This window comes from Eubalaena glacialis, chromosome 12 (genome assembly GCF_028564815.1).
Source record: "Eubalaena glacialis isolate mEubGla1 chromosome 12, mEubGla1.1.hap2.+ XY, whole genome shotgun sequence".
Taxonomy (NCBI): Eukaryota; Metazoa; Chordata; class Mammalia; order Artiodactyla; family Balaenidae; genus Eubalaena; species Eubalaena glacialis.
Genome location: NC_083727.1, coordinates 67,660,400 through 67,680,020, shown reverse-complemented (window position 1 = coordinate 67,680,020; position 19,621 = coordinate 67,660,400). Strand labels below are relative to the sequence as shown.

At 35.2% G+C, this 19,621-nt stretch overlaps 1 protein-coding gene across 4 annotated transcripts in view; it reads right to left on the bottom strand.

Annotated features, from left to right (window-relative positions):
- Nucleotides 1–3,486: 3,486 nt before the first annotated feature.
- Nucleotides 3,487–19,621, bottom strand: part of MAP3K7 (mitogen-activated protein kinase kinase kinase 7) — a 66,715-nt gene continuing 50,580 nt past the window's right edge. For 2 of the 4 annotated variants that reach the window (XM_061207689.1, XM_061207690.1), the window contains 4 exons: nucleotides 11,480–11,585; nucleotides 7,195–7,256; nucleotides 6,375–6,490; nucleotides 3,487–4,300 (listed from right to left, as the gene is read on the bottom strand). In XM_061207689.1, the coding sequence (XP_061063672.1) occupies nucleotides 4,120–4,300; nucleotides 6,375–6,490; nucleotides 7,195–7,256; nucleotides 11,480–11,585 (465 nt within the window). In that variant the 3' untranslated portion in view covers nucleotides 3,487–4,119. The remainder of the gene's footprint in view (nucleotides 4,301–6,374; nucleotides 6,491–7,194; nucleotides 7,257–11,479; nucleotides 11,586–19,621) is intronic. The other 2 variants (XM_061207691.1, XM_061207692.1) reach the window with 1 other exon arrangement.

The window sequence follows — 19,621 nt, the reverse complement described above, 5'->3', positions numbered from 1 at the left end:
ACAAGTGTATACAATATGTCAAACTCAATAAATTGCACGCTTTAAATGGATGCAGTTTACCGTATAAAAATTATACCCCAATTATTCTTTAATAAGACCCCCACACCCGCCAAAGGGGCAAAAAAACAAAACAAACCAAAAACAGAAAAACCTGGGCTAAGTCTCATTTTCCTGCAGAGTGGAGAACGAGTCTAAAGACCAAGCCTCACAGCCCCACGACCTGTATTTCCATTTGCAGCGCATCCTTCAGGTATGTGGGTGCAGGGTGGGGCGGAAGACTGGAGATAACCTCACTCATCCAATAAGTGAGTGAAAGAGCCGAAGCACCTCGGGACTTGGTGAGCATTTTAAGTTACAGCATAGCCAAGTGGCTTAAAACACAGACTTGGCTTTAAAAGACAAATATGGGTCTCAGTGTTGGGTTTAAAAGTGGTCACAAAGTCCCTGTGCCTGCAAGTTTAAAGTTACCTCACGTTCCCCTTCCTTTGTTTGCCATTCCATTTTCCTTCATGTGGGCTGATAGTGGCTGCTGAGTCTCCAGGCATGTAATTCTGCTGAAATCAGATGATGATGGAAAAGCAGACTCAGGCACAAGTCTTAACCTTTAGAAGCCTATTTTCCCACCTGTGAAATGGGAACACCATCTAACTACCATGTGACTGAAATGGACATGTCACTTGGCATTAGCCACAGCAGCTTGGCTTATCACAGGTGTCCAATAAATATTTGTTGAGGAATGAGTGAATAAGCAGGTATATTTACTAAAGTGAAGGCAGAGTTTATAAGAATGTGTGTGTGCACAGATGTGTAGGTTAGAGGGCTAGTAGGTTGATAAAGAAATGAAATACTTAATGTAATTTAGATAGATTACAAGAAATCAGGTTTCTAATGAGCAGAAGTGTAGTGATGTACATACACCGTGTTATACTTCATACAAATCAGGATTCATTGAAACTGTGAAGAAAATCCATTTAACCAAAAATTAGAATTGGAGGAAATGATGTATTAACTGGCCAATCACCCAGCCTCTCAAAAATCATGATTATGTTACAACAGCACTGAGTATTAGGATTACTGACTTTTCAGTTTTTATTCGATTTTGTATAACGTAAACATGCTGCTCGAGCAGAACACCTCACAGCTCATTTGCTGATATAAATCATTCACCATTTTTATGACCAAGTTTAGAGTAATAATCTGAATTTTATTACAAACAAAAATAAATCTAAAAAGCTTCCTTCAATTATACAGTATGCACAAGGATTTCTGCATCGCATCATTTTACATAAAATGTTCTGCACGACAGAAGCAGAACTTCCTACCATTTGAAGAAAGGAGCTGACCACTGAAAACCACACACACTTACAGAAAGAAACAAAAGTTTCACAGGGAAGGCCTGTGATCTGGCTACAGGCAGGAGCTGAAACTAGGAACATAAAAGAAATTTGCAGAAAAAAAAAAAGACATTTGATGCTCTAAAATACTTCACCAAAAATAGTCAAACATTTGTAAACAACTTTTAAACAGATCTCTTCAATATGCTATGTTGCTATAAGGTAAATATTCTTAACAGATTTTTATTTGACTCAAAAAGCTATTTTTACTGCTGAGGAGTATTTCCCTGTAAGTTAGATAAAAGCTTTGTTTTCCTTCCCTGGAGGTAAAAATAAAATGTAATTAGGGCTTATTCAAGGATTGTTTGTGAATTTTTCAGACTGGGGCCTCTTAGATACTTGCATGCCTGTTTGCTATTTCCACCCCAAAAAACGAGGGTTAGAATAAATGTTAAGACCAGAATTAATAACAAATTTGGCTCCTTGTTAATATCTCTGTTTGAAGGGTTGATGGGTGAGAACACTGATGAAACTGGCTGTGGATTTTAATCATCCCTGCTATCCTTTTCTCCCATGATCAAGGATAATAAGGACTTAAAAAATATGAGCTTGGCAACGCAAGTACTTAAAAACCAAGTAAGGCTGAATTGCACTCAGTGTACAGGACAGCTACAGTACTGCAAATCCCCAGGAACATACTGTAAACAAGCGAGCAAGTGTTCAACAGCCTTTTTTGCATTTGGCATCATGACTTAAAACTACTATTTTCTTCCATTTACTTATTTGGGATATTTTAATGAAGTGATTGCATGTAGTAATAACAATAATAAACTTTCCCTTTAAGTGTGTAGTGTATAGCAAAAACACATTCGTGACTAGAAATAAAATCTGAAATCTAAAATGCTAAATCCTAATGGAAAAGTTCAGCCTTAGCATCCACGCTTGGCTACCTCATGCTCTGGGATAATTAGAAAAGTCTCTAAACATTGACTAGGTCCCTTTTGGTGGAGTGACAGATGTACAGACAAGCAGCAATACTATGGAAGAGTGAAGCTATTCCTTAGAGTTATTTTCTGTGCCAATTTTATTTTACTATTAATACATTAAGCCTAGTAACACTTTCAGCTAGGTAATTAAATTATTTGGGAATGAAAACCTCCTTTTATTTAAATGAAGTGATGGTCGATATTTATTTACCAGAAACTTTTAAATAATAAATTCTGAAGAAGCTAAAAATGACACAGTTTAGTACAAACTGTCCTTTACCTTTATTGCTTGTATACACAAGGAATACATTATAAAACTCAGTGGGAAGAAGAAAAAATAATGGAAGAAAAAGTTACCTGCTTTAGTATTTTTAAGAATAGTTTTGATAACTTCTTAGATCAATTTGCTTATCTGAAATAGAGCAAAGCTACAATACAATCACGATATAATTCTAATAATCACAGCAATTATGCTTTCATTTTAAATTTTCTCTTCATAAAACATTAATGCTATAAAAATGAGGTCGATGACATCCCTACTTAAAAGACACCTTGTACTGGTATCAAAATGTAATTAATTTTAATACCAACTGAAAAAATAGAGCTTATATAGTTTATTATTTCAATGAAGTTTTATTATTACTTTTATTTTCAAAGTTGGTAGCAAAGTTACTGTTAACAATATAAATTTTCTATTTATAAGTGAAATTCCTTTAAAAGTGTTGAAAGGCAGCAGGCATCCTAGGGTGGGCTTGCAAGGAAAATCAATCATTCCAGTATCGATAATAGAATACTTGATGAATTTAGATTTACTCCTTTAACTTCCTCATTAACTTGTCCTGATTTGCCAGGTTTTTTGCTCATTTGGTATTGCAAAAGAAATCTAGGCCCAAGCCTTTTGGCTGGAGCAATTATTTCCAATTTCCATGATTTCTCTTCAGTTTTTCAAATATACAGTAGAACAATCCAATAATCATTGCAGGAAGGAATGATCATTTAAGCTGGATCATGTTCATTTATCTTTTAATTTCATTTGAGGGATATTAATATTAGAGTCATAAAAGCTTTACAGTTTCAGCACACGTACACGCAATCACAGAATTAAAAATCTTTATACCTTTAAAAAAAAAAAGGGTTCCATTTTGTTCAATGTATCATAGACAAAGTTTAGTCTAATGAAATATGCTTTTATTAAATACAGCAGCCGCCACTTACCTTTAAATATTTCATGGATAAAGTTCAGTACTGATCCAAGGATGCTGGCATCAAAGCCCTCACTCACAACTATCCCTAAAGGTTCTGTATTTCTATAATGTACCACCAATTATTCTAGATTTATAATACCCTGTCTTTATCTTGGTATATACCATCTTTTGGAAAAAAAAAATTATTGGTTTTTTTGAGATGAGATACAAGAACAAAATCATTCTTGAGGTTCCACCTCGAAAAAAAGACGATGATTGCTCATAGCAGCTAGTTTTTGATACCCCTTTTGTTAGGCTAGCCTTCACACAACGAGCATGCATATACAGCCACGGTTTACTGCATCTGTTTTGAAGTTGAGAACTGCTGCTTATTCAAGTACAGATGCCCCCATGTTATATAAGGAGACAGTTGAATTGCATGTCCACCATGAGAAAAGGAAAATAAACGATGAAACAAATGCAGCAAATATAGGCAGCTGGCATTCAGAACACGCCAAAAAGCTAACACTCATGAATTGTCATTATACGGGTTTTTCTTTCCTTTAAAAAAAAAGTCTTTCTTTGCATATTTTAAAATTTAACGGTCCCAGAGAATCATGAAGTGCCTTGTCGTTTTTGCTGCTGACTCCTGATGACCTCTAGTTGTTTTTTGCACTGCTGATAGTAAGTAGAAAGGCTTTTGTTTTCATCTAAAAGCTTTTTATGTTCCTGTACCAGACGAGATGTATTTTGCTGGTCCTTTTCATCCTGGTCCAGTTCTGCAACTAGTTCTTGCCTAAAAACAAATACCACATATTACACAGGATGGAAATATTCATACCTTAATAGCTGATGATGGGAGCTCAATTAATTAGAACTTTTATTCTGGGTCTATCATTATGCATCTTAGGTACACTACTCAAATATAATTATGGGCTGGAATGGAAACTATCATCCGTTCTTCTGGCATAACCATACAAATATCATAATCCTTTTAATAAGCAACTGTACTTAGATAAGTAGTGAAAACAGATAAAATGGTATAATAAAAGTGGCAGAAAATTTCATTTGGTATCCCTTTTGTGTAGGAAGGAAGAAAAAATGGCTGGGAAGGGCTTTATCTAGCTATACTTGAAAATAACACTTGAAGTTTTAATCATTCACATTCTACTTTTATACTCACGTATTCGTATTCATATTCTGAAACCACAATTCTATTTAACTACAGTGCAAAGTGGTAGCTAACAAAACATCTGCAAGCTAATTAAAATAGGTGCTATCCAACCTAAATCTCTTTCCTATTTTAAAATAATGAGAAGAATACAAAATACCACTTTTGAACCACTTACTCTTGCAAACGTTTTCAGGAAAAACCAGTCTTTTATAGGCTGATAAATTTTTTTTGTTTTTTAAAAAATTTATTTATTTATTTATTTATTTATGGCTGCGTTGGGTCTTTGTTGATGCGCATGGGCTTTCTCTAGTTGTGGCTAGTGGGGGCTGCTCTTCGTTGGGGTGCGCAGGCTTCTCATTGTCGTGGCTTCTCTTGTTGCGGAGCACGGGCTCTAGGCGCATGGGCTTCAGTAGTTGTGGCTTGCGGGCTCAGTAGTTGTGGCTCGCGGGCTCTAGAGCGCAGGCTCAGTAGTTATGGCGCACGGGCTTAGTTGTTCCGTGGCATGTGGGATCTTCCCGGACCAGGGCTCGAACCCGTGTCCCCTGCATTGGCAGGCAGATTCTTAACCACTGCGCCACCAGGGAAGCCCCCCAGCCTGATAAACTTCTTTAAGTGCCTTTTATTTGGGGGATATTATGTATTAGCTCCTAAAGTGAGGCTGCTGGAAATAACTGAATAACTAATGAAAAGTCCTCAAACTAAAAGTTACTAGTAACATTTCTCATTTAAAGTATTTAAAAATCAACTAAAACTATCATATTTTTTACAGTGCCCACAATTCACCATTTGTTTTCTTCTAGCATAGAACTCCTCTTTCAAATGATTAAAGTATGAAAAAGTATAGGTTAAGTATAAGAAATACATATTCAGACATAAGAAATACAGTTTTTTTTCTTATCATAAAGTGCCACAGAGTTCCATAATTAGGCCTACAGTTTGCAGACTCTAATATTTAATCTCCTATTTAGCCTTTAAAATATTAAGTTGAATTCATCTACATCATTGTATTAGTGAACTGTAAAAAAACTACCTACCACCATAAATCAGCTTCATAGGTTATTTCATGAAGGTCATGTTTAAGAAAACTGAAATACTGTTTTTTAAAGAATCTCAAATAGAGAAGTATGGAAATGGGACTGTATTTCTTTAAAAGGGGAGTAAAGCAGTCTCTGTATCTCCCAGAAAAATGTGTGTAAGTACAAAACTCCCTAGAAAAACACTCACAGATATGAAATAAAGCCCTCTAATAAGTAATTCTACTCTCCTAAACATACACCTGGCAAGAATATATCTACATATATGTTTCTAAGATAAAGCACAACTGAACATTAGTAAATCAAATTATTTTACCTTTGTCCAAAGAAACAATAAATCTTTGTAACAATAAATCTAAACAGCTTTTAACTTTAAAATTCTGAGAACATAAAACACATGGTTATGAACACTAGTTTATTTCCCTTAGTTATATTTTTCCTAATATAAGAAATAGTCAAAAGAGATGAGTTTTGCAGGGAAAATTGGCCAAAGGGTGCTTAAAACTTAAACATAAACGTAGAGAAAATCTCCACGTTAAAATATGCTTAGTGATTAATTCTAAAAATTATTAAGTTTTCATGTCTTTAAACAATATTGCACCTTAACACATTTTAAACTCAAAATACTAATGATTTATTTTTATTCATAAAAGATAACTTACTTTCTCTGTAATAACAATGCAATTTCTGTTTGGACTTTCATATATTCTTGTGCCATTTTACAATGCTGTTCAAACACTGCCATAGATTCTTTGGAGTTTGGGCATGGTGCTAGAGGCTGAAAATAAATCAGGAATGTTAAAACATAATTAAATCAAACTCAGTATCTAACTGAGAGTTAAGACAGAGACTGTGATATATTTTTATAGCACTAAAGCAATGATCTTTTAAAAATAAGTGTTAAACCAGGCCTAGAAAATCTCAGTGCCCTTTTGTCAGCGTTAACTCAGATCTTAAATTTACACTTGCTGCTTTAACACTTTCTCGTTGTTACAGAGAACCATGACTAGAGTACTCTTGGCCTCTGGTTTTACATTTCAGGTTGCCAGACTTTATTATAGTGAAAGATGTTTATAGCTCTCACACTCATGAGGAGACACTGAAGTACATTACTTGTATTTTCAGTCACCATGAACATGCCAAAGTACCACAAAATCTATTAAGCAGAAATGAGCTTATATGGCTTTTACATTTTAATGCACTAAAAATAAAGAGCAAAATGCTATTTTTGGCAGTCTTGAACAAAGATATGAGTAATTTAAGATGATTGTTAGAACAGGAACATATGATTTTGGCAATTTTAATTTTGATTGACTTAACTGAGAATCAGTTATTTCGGCTTGATTTTTAAAAGTTTAAGGAGGTCAACTAAAAGCATAAATAAATGAATATACAATAACAGATAGGAACACAACCATCAGCTTTAAAGATAAACTTCTCTAAAAGGAAAAAGCAAACTTTGCTGAGAAAGTACTCCTTTACCTGTAGTTGGTGATCCAGTGTAAGATAAGCCATTGGGATGGAATTATCTGATCCATTGGTATCTGAAATTAAAGCATGTATTTTATTTATTTTCTGTCACAAATAATTAGAAACAAAAAGCAAGAAAGTATGCATGAGATAATGGTATTGTTTTTCTTAGAGTAAAATAAAAGTTATTGCCACTGGTAATTTTTGAATTCTAAAAGTAAACAGAGGACATCCAATTACAGATCATTGGAATACAACCATACTCTCACACCTACAATTTAAGTTGGCTATAAGTTGAATAGAACACAGTATATTAAAGCATGTAAGCCCTTGTTTAATTAAAAACAGTGATATGGGACCTTTATATTTTAAATTCAGTCGTAACTGACTCTACCTAATCAAATCCCACATTCTTTCTTTCCTTGATCACGCTAAGTTTACTCTAAGGCTGTGTCAACTCCGGCAACATCAGTGTTCCTTCACAGGGAAAGGGGGAAAGCAAGAGGCACTTTCTCTTCCAGTGGATCACCTTCAATTAGTATAGATTCTAACATGAGCTGTCCATCCCACTCCTCCCAATGAGAATCACTGCATAAAATGAGAGATGTTATTGACGGGAGTATATTACACACATTGACAGTATGGAAACTGTGACTCAGTATCATGCCAAAAACAGTTAAACAGTTAAGGGTTAATTCAAACAACCAGCCAATTTCATCAAACTATTTGAACAGATAGGTTTTGTTTGTATTTCAAAAGAGGTAAAACTGCCATAACAACTTGCAAGAGAAGCATGGGATGGTTGCTTCCCAATATTAACATTTGTATACAACAGTTCCAGAAGCAGGAAGAATCACTGTGAAGTAATACGGACTTTTCTATTTCAGAAGTAGCTGCTTTCCCATCGTTTATAATAGAGAACAAGTGAGCTAAACAAGTGAGCTGTTCAGCCCTTTTTCTGATAAGCGACTCCTTGAAAGAGTGGTGCGGATGAAGGCAGGCAAGGTGAGGACGACCGCAAGGCTCTGCCTCAAATGCAATAGGAAACCAAGACAGTTTGACGGTTCAGTAACCTCCTAATTTACTGCTGACTGATATTCTAGCTTCAGTTTTTTTTTAAAAGGCCATGAAGAATGTGCTTGCAAATAACTCCAAAAGCGAAGCTAAATCAGACCAAATGAGATAATGCATGTAAGAATACCATGCAGTGCTAGCTAGCCTATGGTGAGCACTCAACACGTGGTGCTGGTGGTGGTTATTATTATTGTTTTAAAATTATTGTTATTGATACTAAACGAAGAATTGGGAAAGGAGGGCAATTTTAAACACTCAAGTTTACATTTCAGATTAAAAAAGTAATGTTAAATACTGGAGTGCAATAAAGAAGGAATAACAGAGGATTGCCTAAGAGAGCCTTTACCCTAAAATTATATATTAACATAAAGGTTTTTCTGAAATGGCTAAATAAGAAATACATTTGTTTCTCTGACGAAACCTCTCCCCACCCCCTTACAATAGTTTCAAATAATGCTCCCACCAAACACTGCTTTCCACAAAATTAAACTGATTAAAAGTGACTTCCCTCTGACCTTACTGGAAAAATTAAGTGTCTTGAAAGAGTGTTTTCAACTCAATATTTCCACTCCTATTGCTCTTTCTTAAATCTTTGATACTTGATATATCCTATTAAATCAGTCCCTTATATCCGATATGTATTTCAGAATTAAATATATCAGTGTTTCACAGTATTCTGGGGGTGAAAAAAAAAGTCCAAGGATTGTGCTAGTCAAACAATTTTAAAGCCCTTTGAGAGTGGGGAACTTAAGGTCCTTTATTGAATTTCATCTGTTCTCTGAAACCAAGACGTGAGATTTTCTCACTTAAATTGAAATTTAGCTTTCAGTTTTTGGTTACAAGACAGCAAGGCTATGCCACAAAAGTTTGTCTTTTAATTGCTCATCAAATCTAACCTCTTTTCCTAAATGTCCAGATTCACACTGATTTGGTTAAGTTAGGTGGAATCTCTTTTCTAGCCCCTTAAACACAATACTTATAACTATCTCATTTCTCTATGTGCTCCCTTCATGTGGAATGCTGTCTTCTCCTTTCTGCTTTATGACTAAAGAACAATAGTGACTAATCTCACTATTTTACAAAAAAGTCACAGACTATGCCAGGATTATGCTTATTTATAACTATTAAAACATTCGGTGTAGTAGTTTGTTATACAGCATGATGAATTTATTTTTAATGTGTCAGTATTCTGTAATCAGAATGCAAGCAATGGGGCATGTCTTGTATTTCTATCTTTGCAAAGTACTAAGAACAGGACAAACTCTTGAGTGAATGTTCCCCCTGTGCACCGTTCCCCACCCACTGTGGGACCCTCTACTGGGTCTAGGCATCTCTTTCACTAGCTGCTTTTGGGTATGTATGTCTTTCTCTATCCCCAATACATTCTAAGTAGAAACCCAAGAGTACTTATGTGTTATGATTATTAAATCATTGTGCTCTTTTTCTCTGAAAAAGCACAAAAACCTCTGCCCTTTTAAATTAAAAAATCTAATTAATTACATTGTTTTAACTTATGTAGGCACTTCTAATTTTTTTCTGGGTCAGTGGGCCTTCAAAGAAAAAGGTTTTACCTGTCTCTTTCCTACAATTTATTCTGTTAGCTTGATTATCAATATTTTTCTTAGAAACAGTGCAAAGCTGAACTTCATTAATTATAAACTTAAACCAGATTCTCAACTTCTAAAATTGTATTCAAAATATTTAAAAATGATAACCACACATTTGCAGTATATTTCAAGGCAAAGTCAAAATTCAGTTGATACTGCAACCTGGACCTATGTATGATGTCTAGCTATTGCTATTTTGTGGTATTTTAGGTCCCAGAAAAGAAACAAAATGCAGCAGTTAAGTGAGAGGGACTTAGGAGAATTTTGATTTTTCCCTCATGAATTCACTATCTGCCACACGTTGACTGGCGTGTCTAGATTAGTCCAGGCTGAAGTGAGGAGACCCACCAAATGCTGTAATGTCAGGGCGAGCACGCCCTCACCGAAGGATGTAGGAACCAAAAAGAGCTGACACTACCTGAATGTTAATGATCAAATCTGTCGAGAGCATTTCCCTGCCCACCTCTGAGGAGAAGTACGTCATGATAAATTCTGCACATGTGCTGAGTAGTGGTGAATGTTCTGGATAATCCTAGGCTGTGCTGTGCTGAGGGTGAAACTTAGGAGTTTTTGCCCCCAATGAATTTAAACTTACTAAAACTAGTGAGTACACCCAAGGCTAAACATAGTTCTATCTTACATGACACGGAGAAAAGCCACCCAGTTAATTTTTTAAATTAAATTATGAACTTGACTAAACCATGACAAGTATCTATAAACACTTGTAAGCAGAATTTTAGTTTGTAAAGACAGAAAGCTGACTTTTTAATTGCCACAATTAATAACATAGTTGATCTTATATAAAATCCCAAATTGTTTAATTTTCCAAGATCTAAGAGATCATCTTCCTTCTCTGACATAGTAACATATAGATAATTTTTACAGAAGTATATTGCTGTGTATTTATCAAGGTATCCCCTTAATGCTAAAGAAAACTTAATTCTATTATGGCACATAATTTCCTGCTTACCCATAATGAAACTATTCCCTTACTACCTTCAGACAGGCAGGTTTTAATACTAATATTTTGATTTTGACAAGTTAGTTTTTCATGTTGGGGAGTTTTAATAACTCATACAAGGCTTTTAAAAGTCTATTTAACAGAATATTTACGTAACTGAAATGAGGTCTCCCTCTCAGTTAAAAATGATTCAAAAGGTCAATGGTCAGAAATGTTTTTCTTACCAAGGTACATAATATCTTGTATTTTTAAAACAAGACTGAGATGAAGATGATTATTTTACCATTCTGATTTTAGTTATCAAAAGATGAGAATTTACTACTATCATTGAGAAGGATGGATTGTAATAGGACAATCAGACTGAAATATCAAGAATAGAATATCTTTCTATTTGAAAAAAGTCCCCAAACAAACCATCTTCAAAATACATGTTTAGTATCTGGGGGAAAAAAACACATGGGGCAAGGTAGTCTCTGTCTTAGCACTCAAAAAGGCATTTTAAAATTTATTGCTAAATATTTGATCTTATTAACAGGAAAATCTAAACTACTGTATAATGCCTGCCTTTGTAAGCATTAGAGTAATGACATGATTAAATGAACATAAACATGATAAATTCAACTTTATAATTATAATGAGGAAATAAACTGGTCACCTGTGGAATCATCAGGGGTCCATGGATGACTGCGAGCTGGCTTTTCTGAGGTTGGTCCTGAGGTAGTGATCATTCTGACGCTAGGACTGGATGACCTACTGCTCACCTGCAAGAAGTGACAGGAGGAACAAAGTGTGATTTTGATATGAAAACAAAAATAACAAGAGAAAATTTCCATTCTAAGACACAGGAGAGACTTCCATTTCTATCAGAAGAGGTCCCAAAACACTTGCAAAAAACAAATAAATCCTCTAAGAATATTAGATAAATATACATATGTTAAAAAAATTTATATGCACTCACATAAAATACCTCTTAAAAAACTGATAAGCTTGCAAGGAAGTAAGGGAAAAGCTCTGAGACCAGAAATAAAGTCTAGCAAGTGCTTAAGCTGCTAGCCCTGGGAATTTCAATTGAATCCCAATGGCATGTAGCTTTTGTTCTGACTGCCTGCTGCACTCAGAGAAAACAGGCATAAAGTCTTACGTCTTTGTTGGATGTGAGTAGGACTGGCGAACCCCCTGCTTAAAGCCAAAACCCAAGAAAGGCTTCACTCTCAGTAAACTAGGGAAAAAAACCTACCCTACAAAAGCAATAGCAGGACTTCCCTGGGGGCGCAGTGGTTAAGAATCCGCCTGCCAATGCAGGGGACACGGGTTTGAGCCCTGGTCCGGGAAGACTCCACATGCCGTGGAGCACCTAAGCCCGTGCACCACAATTACTGAGCCTGTGCTCTAGAGTCCGCGAGCCACAACTACTGAGCCTGTGTGCCACAACTACTGAAGCCCGTGTGCCTAGAGCCCGTGCTCCACGACAAGAGAAGCCACAGCAATGAGAAGCCCACGCACCACAACGAGGAGTAGCCCCCGCTTGCTGCTACTAGAGAAAGCCCGTGTGCAGCAACGAAGACCCAATGCAGCCAAAAATAAATAAATAAATAAATAACTTTAACAAAACAAAACAAAAGCAATAGCAAGTAAATTTGTCTGTCTTGGGTAGTAGCTCTGGGTAGAGGGGAGAAAACGTATCCACTGTGAATCAATAAAAACTTCCCCAGCTTGACGGAAGATATAACAAATCCCGACCACAACAAATCTCAAGCAGAAAAAAAAAGAGAAAACCTACATTACTGAGTTAAAACACAGGGCATATTATAGTCAAATTCTAGAAAACAAAGACAAATAGAATAGAGTAAAAAAGCAGCCAGAGAGAAAAGATTATCCACAAAAGAATACCAGTTAGATCCTCAAAAGCAACAAGGAAGACAGAAGAAAGTAGAATATCTTCAAACTGCTGGAAGAAAACAACTGTCACCCTAGGATTGTTAAGTCAACAAAAATGTGAAGAATGAGGTCAAAATAACATTCTCAGATGAACAAAAACTGAGTTTACCATCCATAGACTCTAACGCTAAGAATTTCTAAAGCACATATGTTAGGGAGAAAAAAATTTTTCCCTGATGGAAGGGCCAAGATACAATCAGGAATACTAGTAAACACCAGGATGAATCTATACACTGAAAATATTAAACAATGGAATAATGACTAATTTATAGAATTACCATTCAAATAGATAAGATGGTACTAAAATCTGAATAGCAATAGCATACATAAGAAGAAAATAGATTTAAAAATCCTTGTACTGTTCAGGATGAGGATAAAGATATTTACTTTAGGTTGGGCATGAGTGTTAAAATTTCAAAGGCAATTACTAAAACTAGTAATATGTAACTCCCAAACCAGAGAGAAAAATAATGGAATGAGAAATATATTTATTCAATTCAAAAAAAGGCAAGAGAGGAGAAAAAAACGGAAATAAGAGATAAGAAGAAGCAAATTTGTCAGTAACCATAATAAATGTAAACGGATTAAACTCTCTAGTTAAGATATTTAACAAATCAGATTGTCAGGCTGTAGGCTGTATTAAATGCTGTTTGAGACATTTCTAATTCACAGACAGAGAAAACAGAAAGTTAAAGAATGAAAAAAGGTAATCAGGCAAAACCTACCCCGAATAAAGTTATGTAGGTATGTTAATATCAGAGAGAGTATTTTAGGGAAAATAAAATACTGGAGATAGAGATATAATGATAAGTGGTTCAACTGAGAATATAACAATTCAAAATGTAAATGCTATGCCTATATATAACTTCAAAATAGATAAAGCAATAAAGGAGAAAGGGACATATTTACCATCATATTTTGATACTTCTCTGTGATATATAAACTATATTGATATTTTGATACTCCTCTGTGATATATAAAAGGGACCAAAACCCAAAACATGCTCACAGTAAAACCTGACCTCCATAAAAAGCAAGCTTGATCTAAACATACTTATGAACCCTATGCTTAACAAATGGAGACTATGCATTCTTTTCAAGCACCCATGAAACACTTTTGAAAACTGATAAAAAATGTTCATTAAATGGCAGATAATTAGGTTGGTATAAATACAAGATGAGAATATATAAGTAGACTGGTAGCACCTAACAATTCCTTTCCTAGTCCAAAATTACAGTGCTTTTATAAAACATCTTCAGTGACTAAGCCCTGTCACAAAGGTATTTTTCTTTTTGGGTGTATTTACAGGCTGTTCATACATAAACTTCAACTTGAGCCTGAAATGCTTTATGTCACTCTCAAAGTCTGTGATTCCTCAAAAGCATTAAAATCTCCTAAGGGCAGAGATTATGAGTACTTTTATACTAGTTACTGCAGGATTTAGGAGATTGCTGGATACACCATATAATGAATAAAAATCATATAATATAGTAAATAACCATATAATACTCATTAAATAAAATGATAGATAATACAAGCTTTTGGTACTCAGATGTAAGACTGGTGCTTAGGCTTATCTACCACTGATATATAATAAGAATAAAAATATACACCACAGAGAACCGGTGATGAAATATATAGCTCTTATTTTTAGAATGCTATTAATCTCCATAAAGCAAATACAGATATGACATTATTTCAGAGTCCTTTAACCTTCTTTGTCTGAAAGCTAACTCTTGATTTAATAAGAGTACACTGTCATGACCACAGTTGATTTCTATTGTAAATACAGAGCAATTTTTCTTCAGAGTGCTGGTAGAAGAGGGTTTCAGTCAGCCTAATTTTATGTTAATATTTAAATATAAGTATTTGTGACATGTGAGAATCAATATCAGTTATGAGAAATTAAACAAGATACCATACAAGTAAGAATTAGCTTTACAAAATATAAGAATGAATTCTGTATACTAAAAAGAAGTCACTGAACATTTGTGATATTAAAACAAATTATCCTACTTGGACCTAGTATGAATTATCATATTCCTTCAACTTAAACCTTTCCCAAGAGAATTCTTTGCTACTTTATTTCTTTCGTTCTAAGAAACTCTTAGTACCTTATGTGCACACTCATTTGTTCTACTTCAGATTTCCCATAAGCTATAAAACTAAGAAATAATGCTCATATTTTTAGGTCAAGTCTCAAAACTGGTCCTTCTTTAAAGCTATAAGAAAGGCTACGAGTTAAATTTAAATCCATAAATTAACTAAATAAGTCTTTATATTTTAAGGAATGAGTATCTCAATGAGTAATAATATAATATGCTAACATGTTTGTATTTAAAAAAAATAAAGAATATTTAAAAACAAGCCATAACTTTATTTTTTGAATACCTGAAAAATACAAAGCATAAATAAGAAGAACAGATAATATTTGATAATTTTTAAAAAATATGAAACTGCTGGCAACCTAGTATGAAAGAAGTCTTATTTTTACAGTAGCTACTTAAAAAAAAGTTACTGGTAAAATTCTGATGGCCATAAATGCTCTGAAACTATTAAAACTCATTTAGGTTGCTCTTTCCTTCCAGACATTTACAATTACTTTTTCTATTCTCAAAGAAACTGAAAAGTTTAAGAGATATAGAAATACTTGACTTACCACAAGGACTGGCTATGAAAGTGGTTATGAGAGTACAGAAATGCCACACAGCAATTTAAGGCAGCAAAAGAATACTAAGCCAAATTTAAACTGCAGGGCAAATTACCATCAGTAGACATGAACCAAAATTGGACTTTGACCAAAACTTTATCTCTATATTTATAAAGAGGAATTGGAAGTTATTTACAAACAAAAATAAAGCTTTGCTTTTTATGTCTCACCTGAAAGACTGGGAAAATATTTTCGTAAGTCAAGAATCTATGGCCAGGGTTACTTACTATTCAGACTGACATTTGAAAGCTATTTAAAACCCTCAGAAATCATCTTAGTTGCTAAAATTATAGAAGCACAAAACACAGAGATTAAATATTGATTTATATGCTATTTCTGTGAAGTACATCTGAACAACATAAATATTAAAAAGAAATGGGTATCAGTAGGTAATGTGGATTTACCAGGGTACTTCCTCATTATGATAACCAGATTAATTAAATCTATACATGACAGGGTATATTAAAAACATCCTTCCTAATCCAAAATTACGGGCTCAATCTAATTCTGGCTTCACCATAGTTCATTACAAGGGAAATTTTAGAATTTTATTTTTCTTATATGGTCTTTAAATTCTCCAATAGGAAGGTATCCTATGAACCAGGAATTATTTAAGACTATTATGTAAGCTTCTGATTTAGAGCTTTAACAGAAAATTATTTACACTAAAGGAGGTGCAGAATGAGGATGGACAAAAGAAGTAGTGTGATAAATTGTATTCCTTAAATAAATAACAACAGTGTATCATAATACAGCTTTTGATATGTGATATAAGGCCTTTAAAGCAAATACTTTCCATGATCCCTGAGAGAAGCTTCTCTTGTGATACAACAAGAACAGAACACTAATGGATTTTACTTCTTTCCAAGTGCTAGTTTTGTTTTATTTCTCTATAGTAATACACTACAGTGAGAACAAGCTGTAAGACCCCTGGGAGGCACACTAAGGGGGACAGGCATATAAGCATGTACTAAGCATCTATTGTGTGTCTGGTACTTTCACATGTTATAAGAACCCTGGGGGGTGGATGTTATGGTCCCCACTGGCAGATAAGGTTGCTAAAGCTCAGGGAAATTAAGGACTTGCCCAAAGCCACATATCTGACCAGTAAAAGTAGATTCTAAAGTCCATATAGAAATCAGTATGTCCGGTTCTTTAAGTAATCATAATCACATCATCTTGCAGCTGAAATTTTCACTGACTGCAGCACCCTCCAAGAGAAATCTTGAAAACATATCTATATTGGATACAATTCCAGAACGGGTAGGCAGGCATACATGAGAATGTATAATTTTAGGGAAACGTAGAAAGGTTCACCCAGATGTATTATAAAAAATAAATCTGTGCAGTCATCTGTAGAAATTTATTATCGGACTTCCCTGGTGGCGCGGTGGTTAAGAATCCACCTGCCAATGCAGGGGACATGGATTCGAGCCCTGGTCCAGGAAGATCCCACGTGCCGCAGAGCAACTAAGCCCGTGCGCCACAACTACTGAGCCTGCACTCTAGAGCCTGCGAGCCACAACTACTGAAGCCTGTGCGCCACAACTACCGAGCCTGCACTCTAGAGTCTGTGAGCCAGAACTACTGAGCCCGCGCACCTAGAGCCGGTGCTCTGCAACAAGAGAAGCCACAGCAATGAGAAGCCCGCGCACCACAACGAAGAGTAGTGCCCACTCATCGCAGCTTTGAGAAAGCCCGCGCGCAGCAACGAAGACCCAATGCAGCCAAAAATAAATAAATAAGTAAATTAAAAAAAAAAGAAATTTATTATCAAGGTGGGTTAACCTTGCTCAACAATACAGCAAAAAATGATCATCAATAAACAATATTTAAATAATTAATGATGATGCAGACCACCTGAAGGCAAAACACTTGAAACTGAAGAGGTCTAGGATTACTTTACCCTGCACTGCATTCAGTTTTATATGCAAGACAGAGTGATAGAGTACATTGTGTGCTTTTGGAATCAGATCTGGATTCAAAACTTGGTTATAGCAATTACTGGCCAGTGTAAGGGAAGTAAAGACTTAGGTAAGTTCCTCTAACCCTCAGTTTATCCACCTGCAAAATGGGGCAAATAAAAAGTACCAAACTTATAGGGTTAAGATTTAAATAATATATATTAAAGGCTTGACATTAAAGGCACGAAATGGGTGCACAATAAATAAAAGGCAGCTGTTACTGTTGAAGTTCTCTAGTTGATCTGGGCGTAAGTCTGATCTGCCCAAATAAGCTCCTGGGAGACTGGGCCTTTTTGGTACTGTCAATGCACCCTGGCCAAAGGCTACCACAAACACACCGGTAGTGGAGTGAGTTGGGTTTAGTATTTGTTGCAGTAAAGCAAAGCGCTCACCCTGGGGCACTTTGGGGTGTAAGACGGTTTTAGAAAGAGCTTACTAGAGGATCTGGGCTTTTGTTGAATGATCTTGAGGAGGCTCCAAGGAAAGAGGCGTTCACTCTAGATTGGCTACTGTCAGCAAGCAGTGGCAATTCTACAGGGAGGGCAGTCTAGAGTCAGGGTAAAGAAGCATCAGTCACTCATATCCGCTTGGAGAAGGCAATGTTTGTATTTTGTGGGTGGCACAGTGACCTTGTTTTTGTCTGTGCTTAGACAACACTATAAAATGGTCTTGTTTCGTCTCATTTTATCAGAGTCTCAGAGTCACTTTGTCTATTGGTGTTCTGAGATGTTCTTTATGTCCAGCTTCTAACAACACCAAGGCTTTAGTATCAGTTCCTGGATATCAGGGGCAGCTTTTTTCTCAGTATCTTCTCAAATGGAGGCCAAATCCATTACATGTGCTTAATGAGCTTCCTGAATTAATAAAAACCTTAATCAATTAATTTAAAAGTGAGTTGTATGTTGTGTGGATGCAATCTTTTACATGAATACTTACACAACCACTTTTAATTAAGAAGCTTGCTACGTTCACTATTCCTCCTCTCAATAGAAATGGCAGTATAAAAACAACCAATTTAATTTTAGTTGACAGATGAAAAGTTTAAGTGATTTTATTAAGATCAGTCTCGAATCAAGAGTCATAGTAGAAACTCTCGTCAGATCACTTTCCCCTATGAGATGTGACAGTAAACTTCATTAGTAAGCTCTCTCTTTTCCTCTGATGATTGTACTGACTGGGCAAATACTTTTATGTTATTTATCAATTTCCATGGCCAAAACAAACAAAAAAAACTGCTATGCATCTGTTTAATCACTGCTTAGCCAGATTTTAAAAAGAACTATACCTTCAATTTTGAAAATCCAGATTATGCATATTTTTCTTCTTCAAATAATGAATGTTATTTTCAGTAGTAATTAAAAAGATTTAATGGTCATTTATCATAACATTTTCAGGGGAAAATGTTTTCATAGTATACGAGGATTACCATTTGTCATTCTCACCCCAAACTGGATATTAGGCATTTTAAGTTTGTAATACTTAAGTAATTCTGAAAGAGCAGATCAATTTTAAAAACTGGCTAGACAATGGCTACACAGCACCTGTTTTAGAACAGGTTTTACCACCATAACAAACTCCCCCTCACTCTGAATCTTTTGGAGTAGTCCATGACAATTCATGCAGGTGACTGTCCCACAATCAAAGTCTGCCTCAGTTCCAGTGTTTTATAGATGAAAATGGTAATGATCAGAGTCTCAAGTAATACGGAGTTTGTGAGGAAATAAGCAAGGCTTGGTATGGTGAGGTCAGTGCTGAAATATAGCAATGCCTTTATTATAGAATACAGAGAAGAGCACTGGCACTGGCAGATGCTCCTGAACTGTCTCAGAGCAAGCCGCTCATTCCTAGTCAAAGGGAGAACACTTGGCTAGAGTTTCTCATAACTGGAATGTCAATGGCAATAGTAAATAGCATTAAAAAGACTGAGCTCATCAAGCCTCTAAGGAATCAAAGCAAATACCAGATGTCAAGCTATCTGTTACTAAATGCCCTGCTTAATACTTTAAGTATTTGAGGGGGGAGAAAGTGGGAAACTTCATTCAAAAGTTCTGGGATCTCACGAAAGCAGATATACTGAAAGAGCTGCTATTAAATAAATAAAACCAAGATTTAAGGTCACTTAATATCATAAAATATATAATAAATTAATATGTATTATGTATATATATTATATGTACGTATGTGT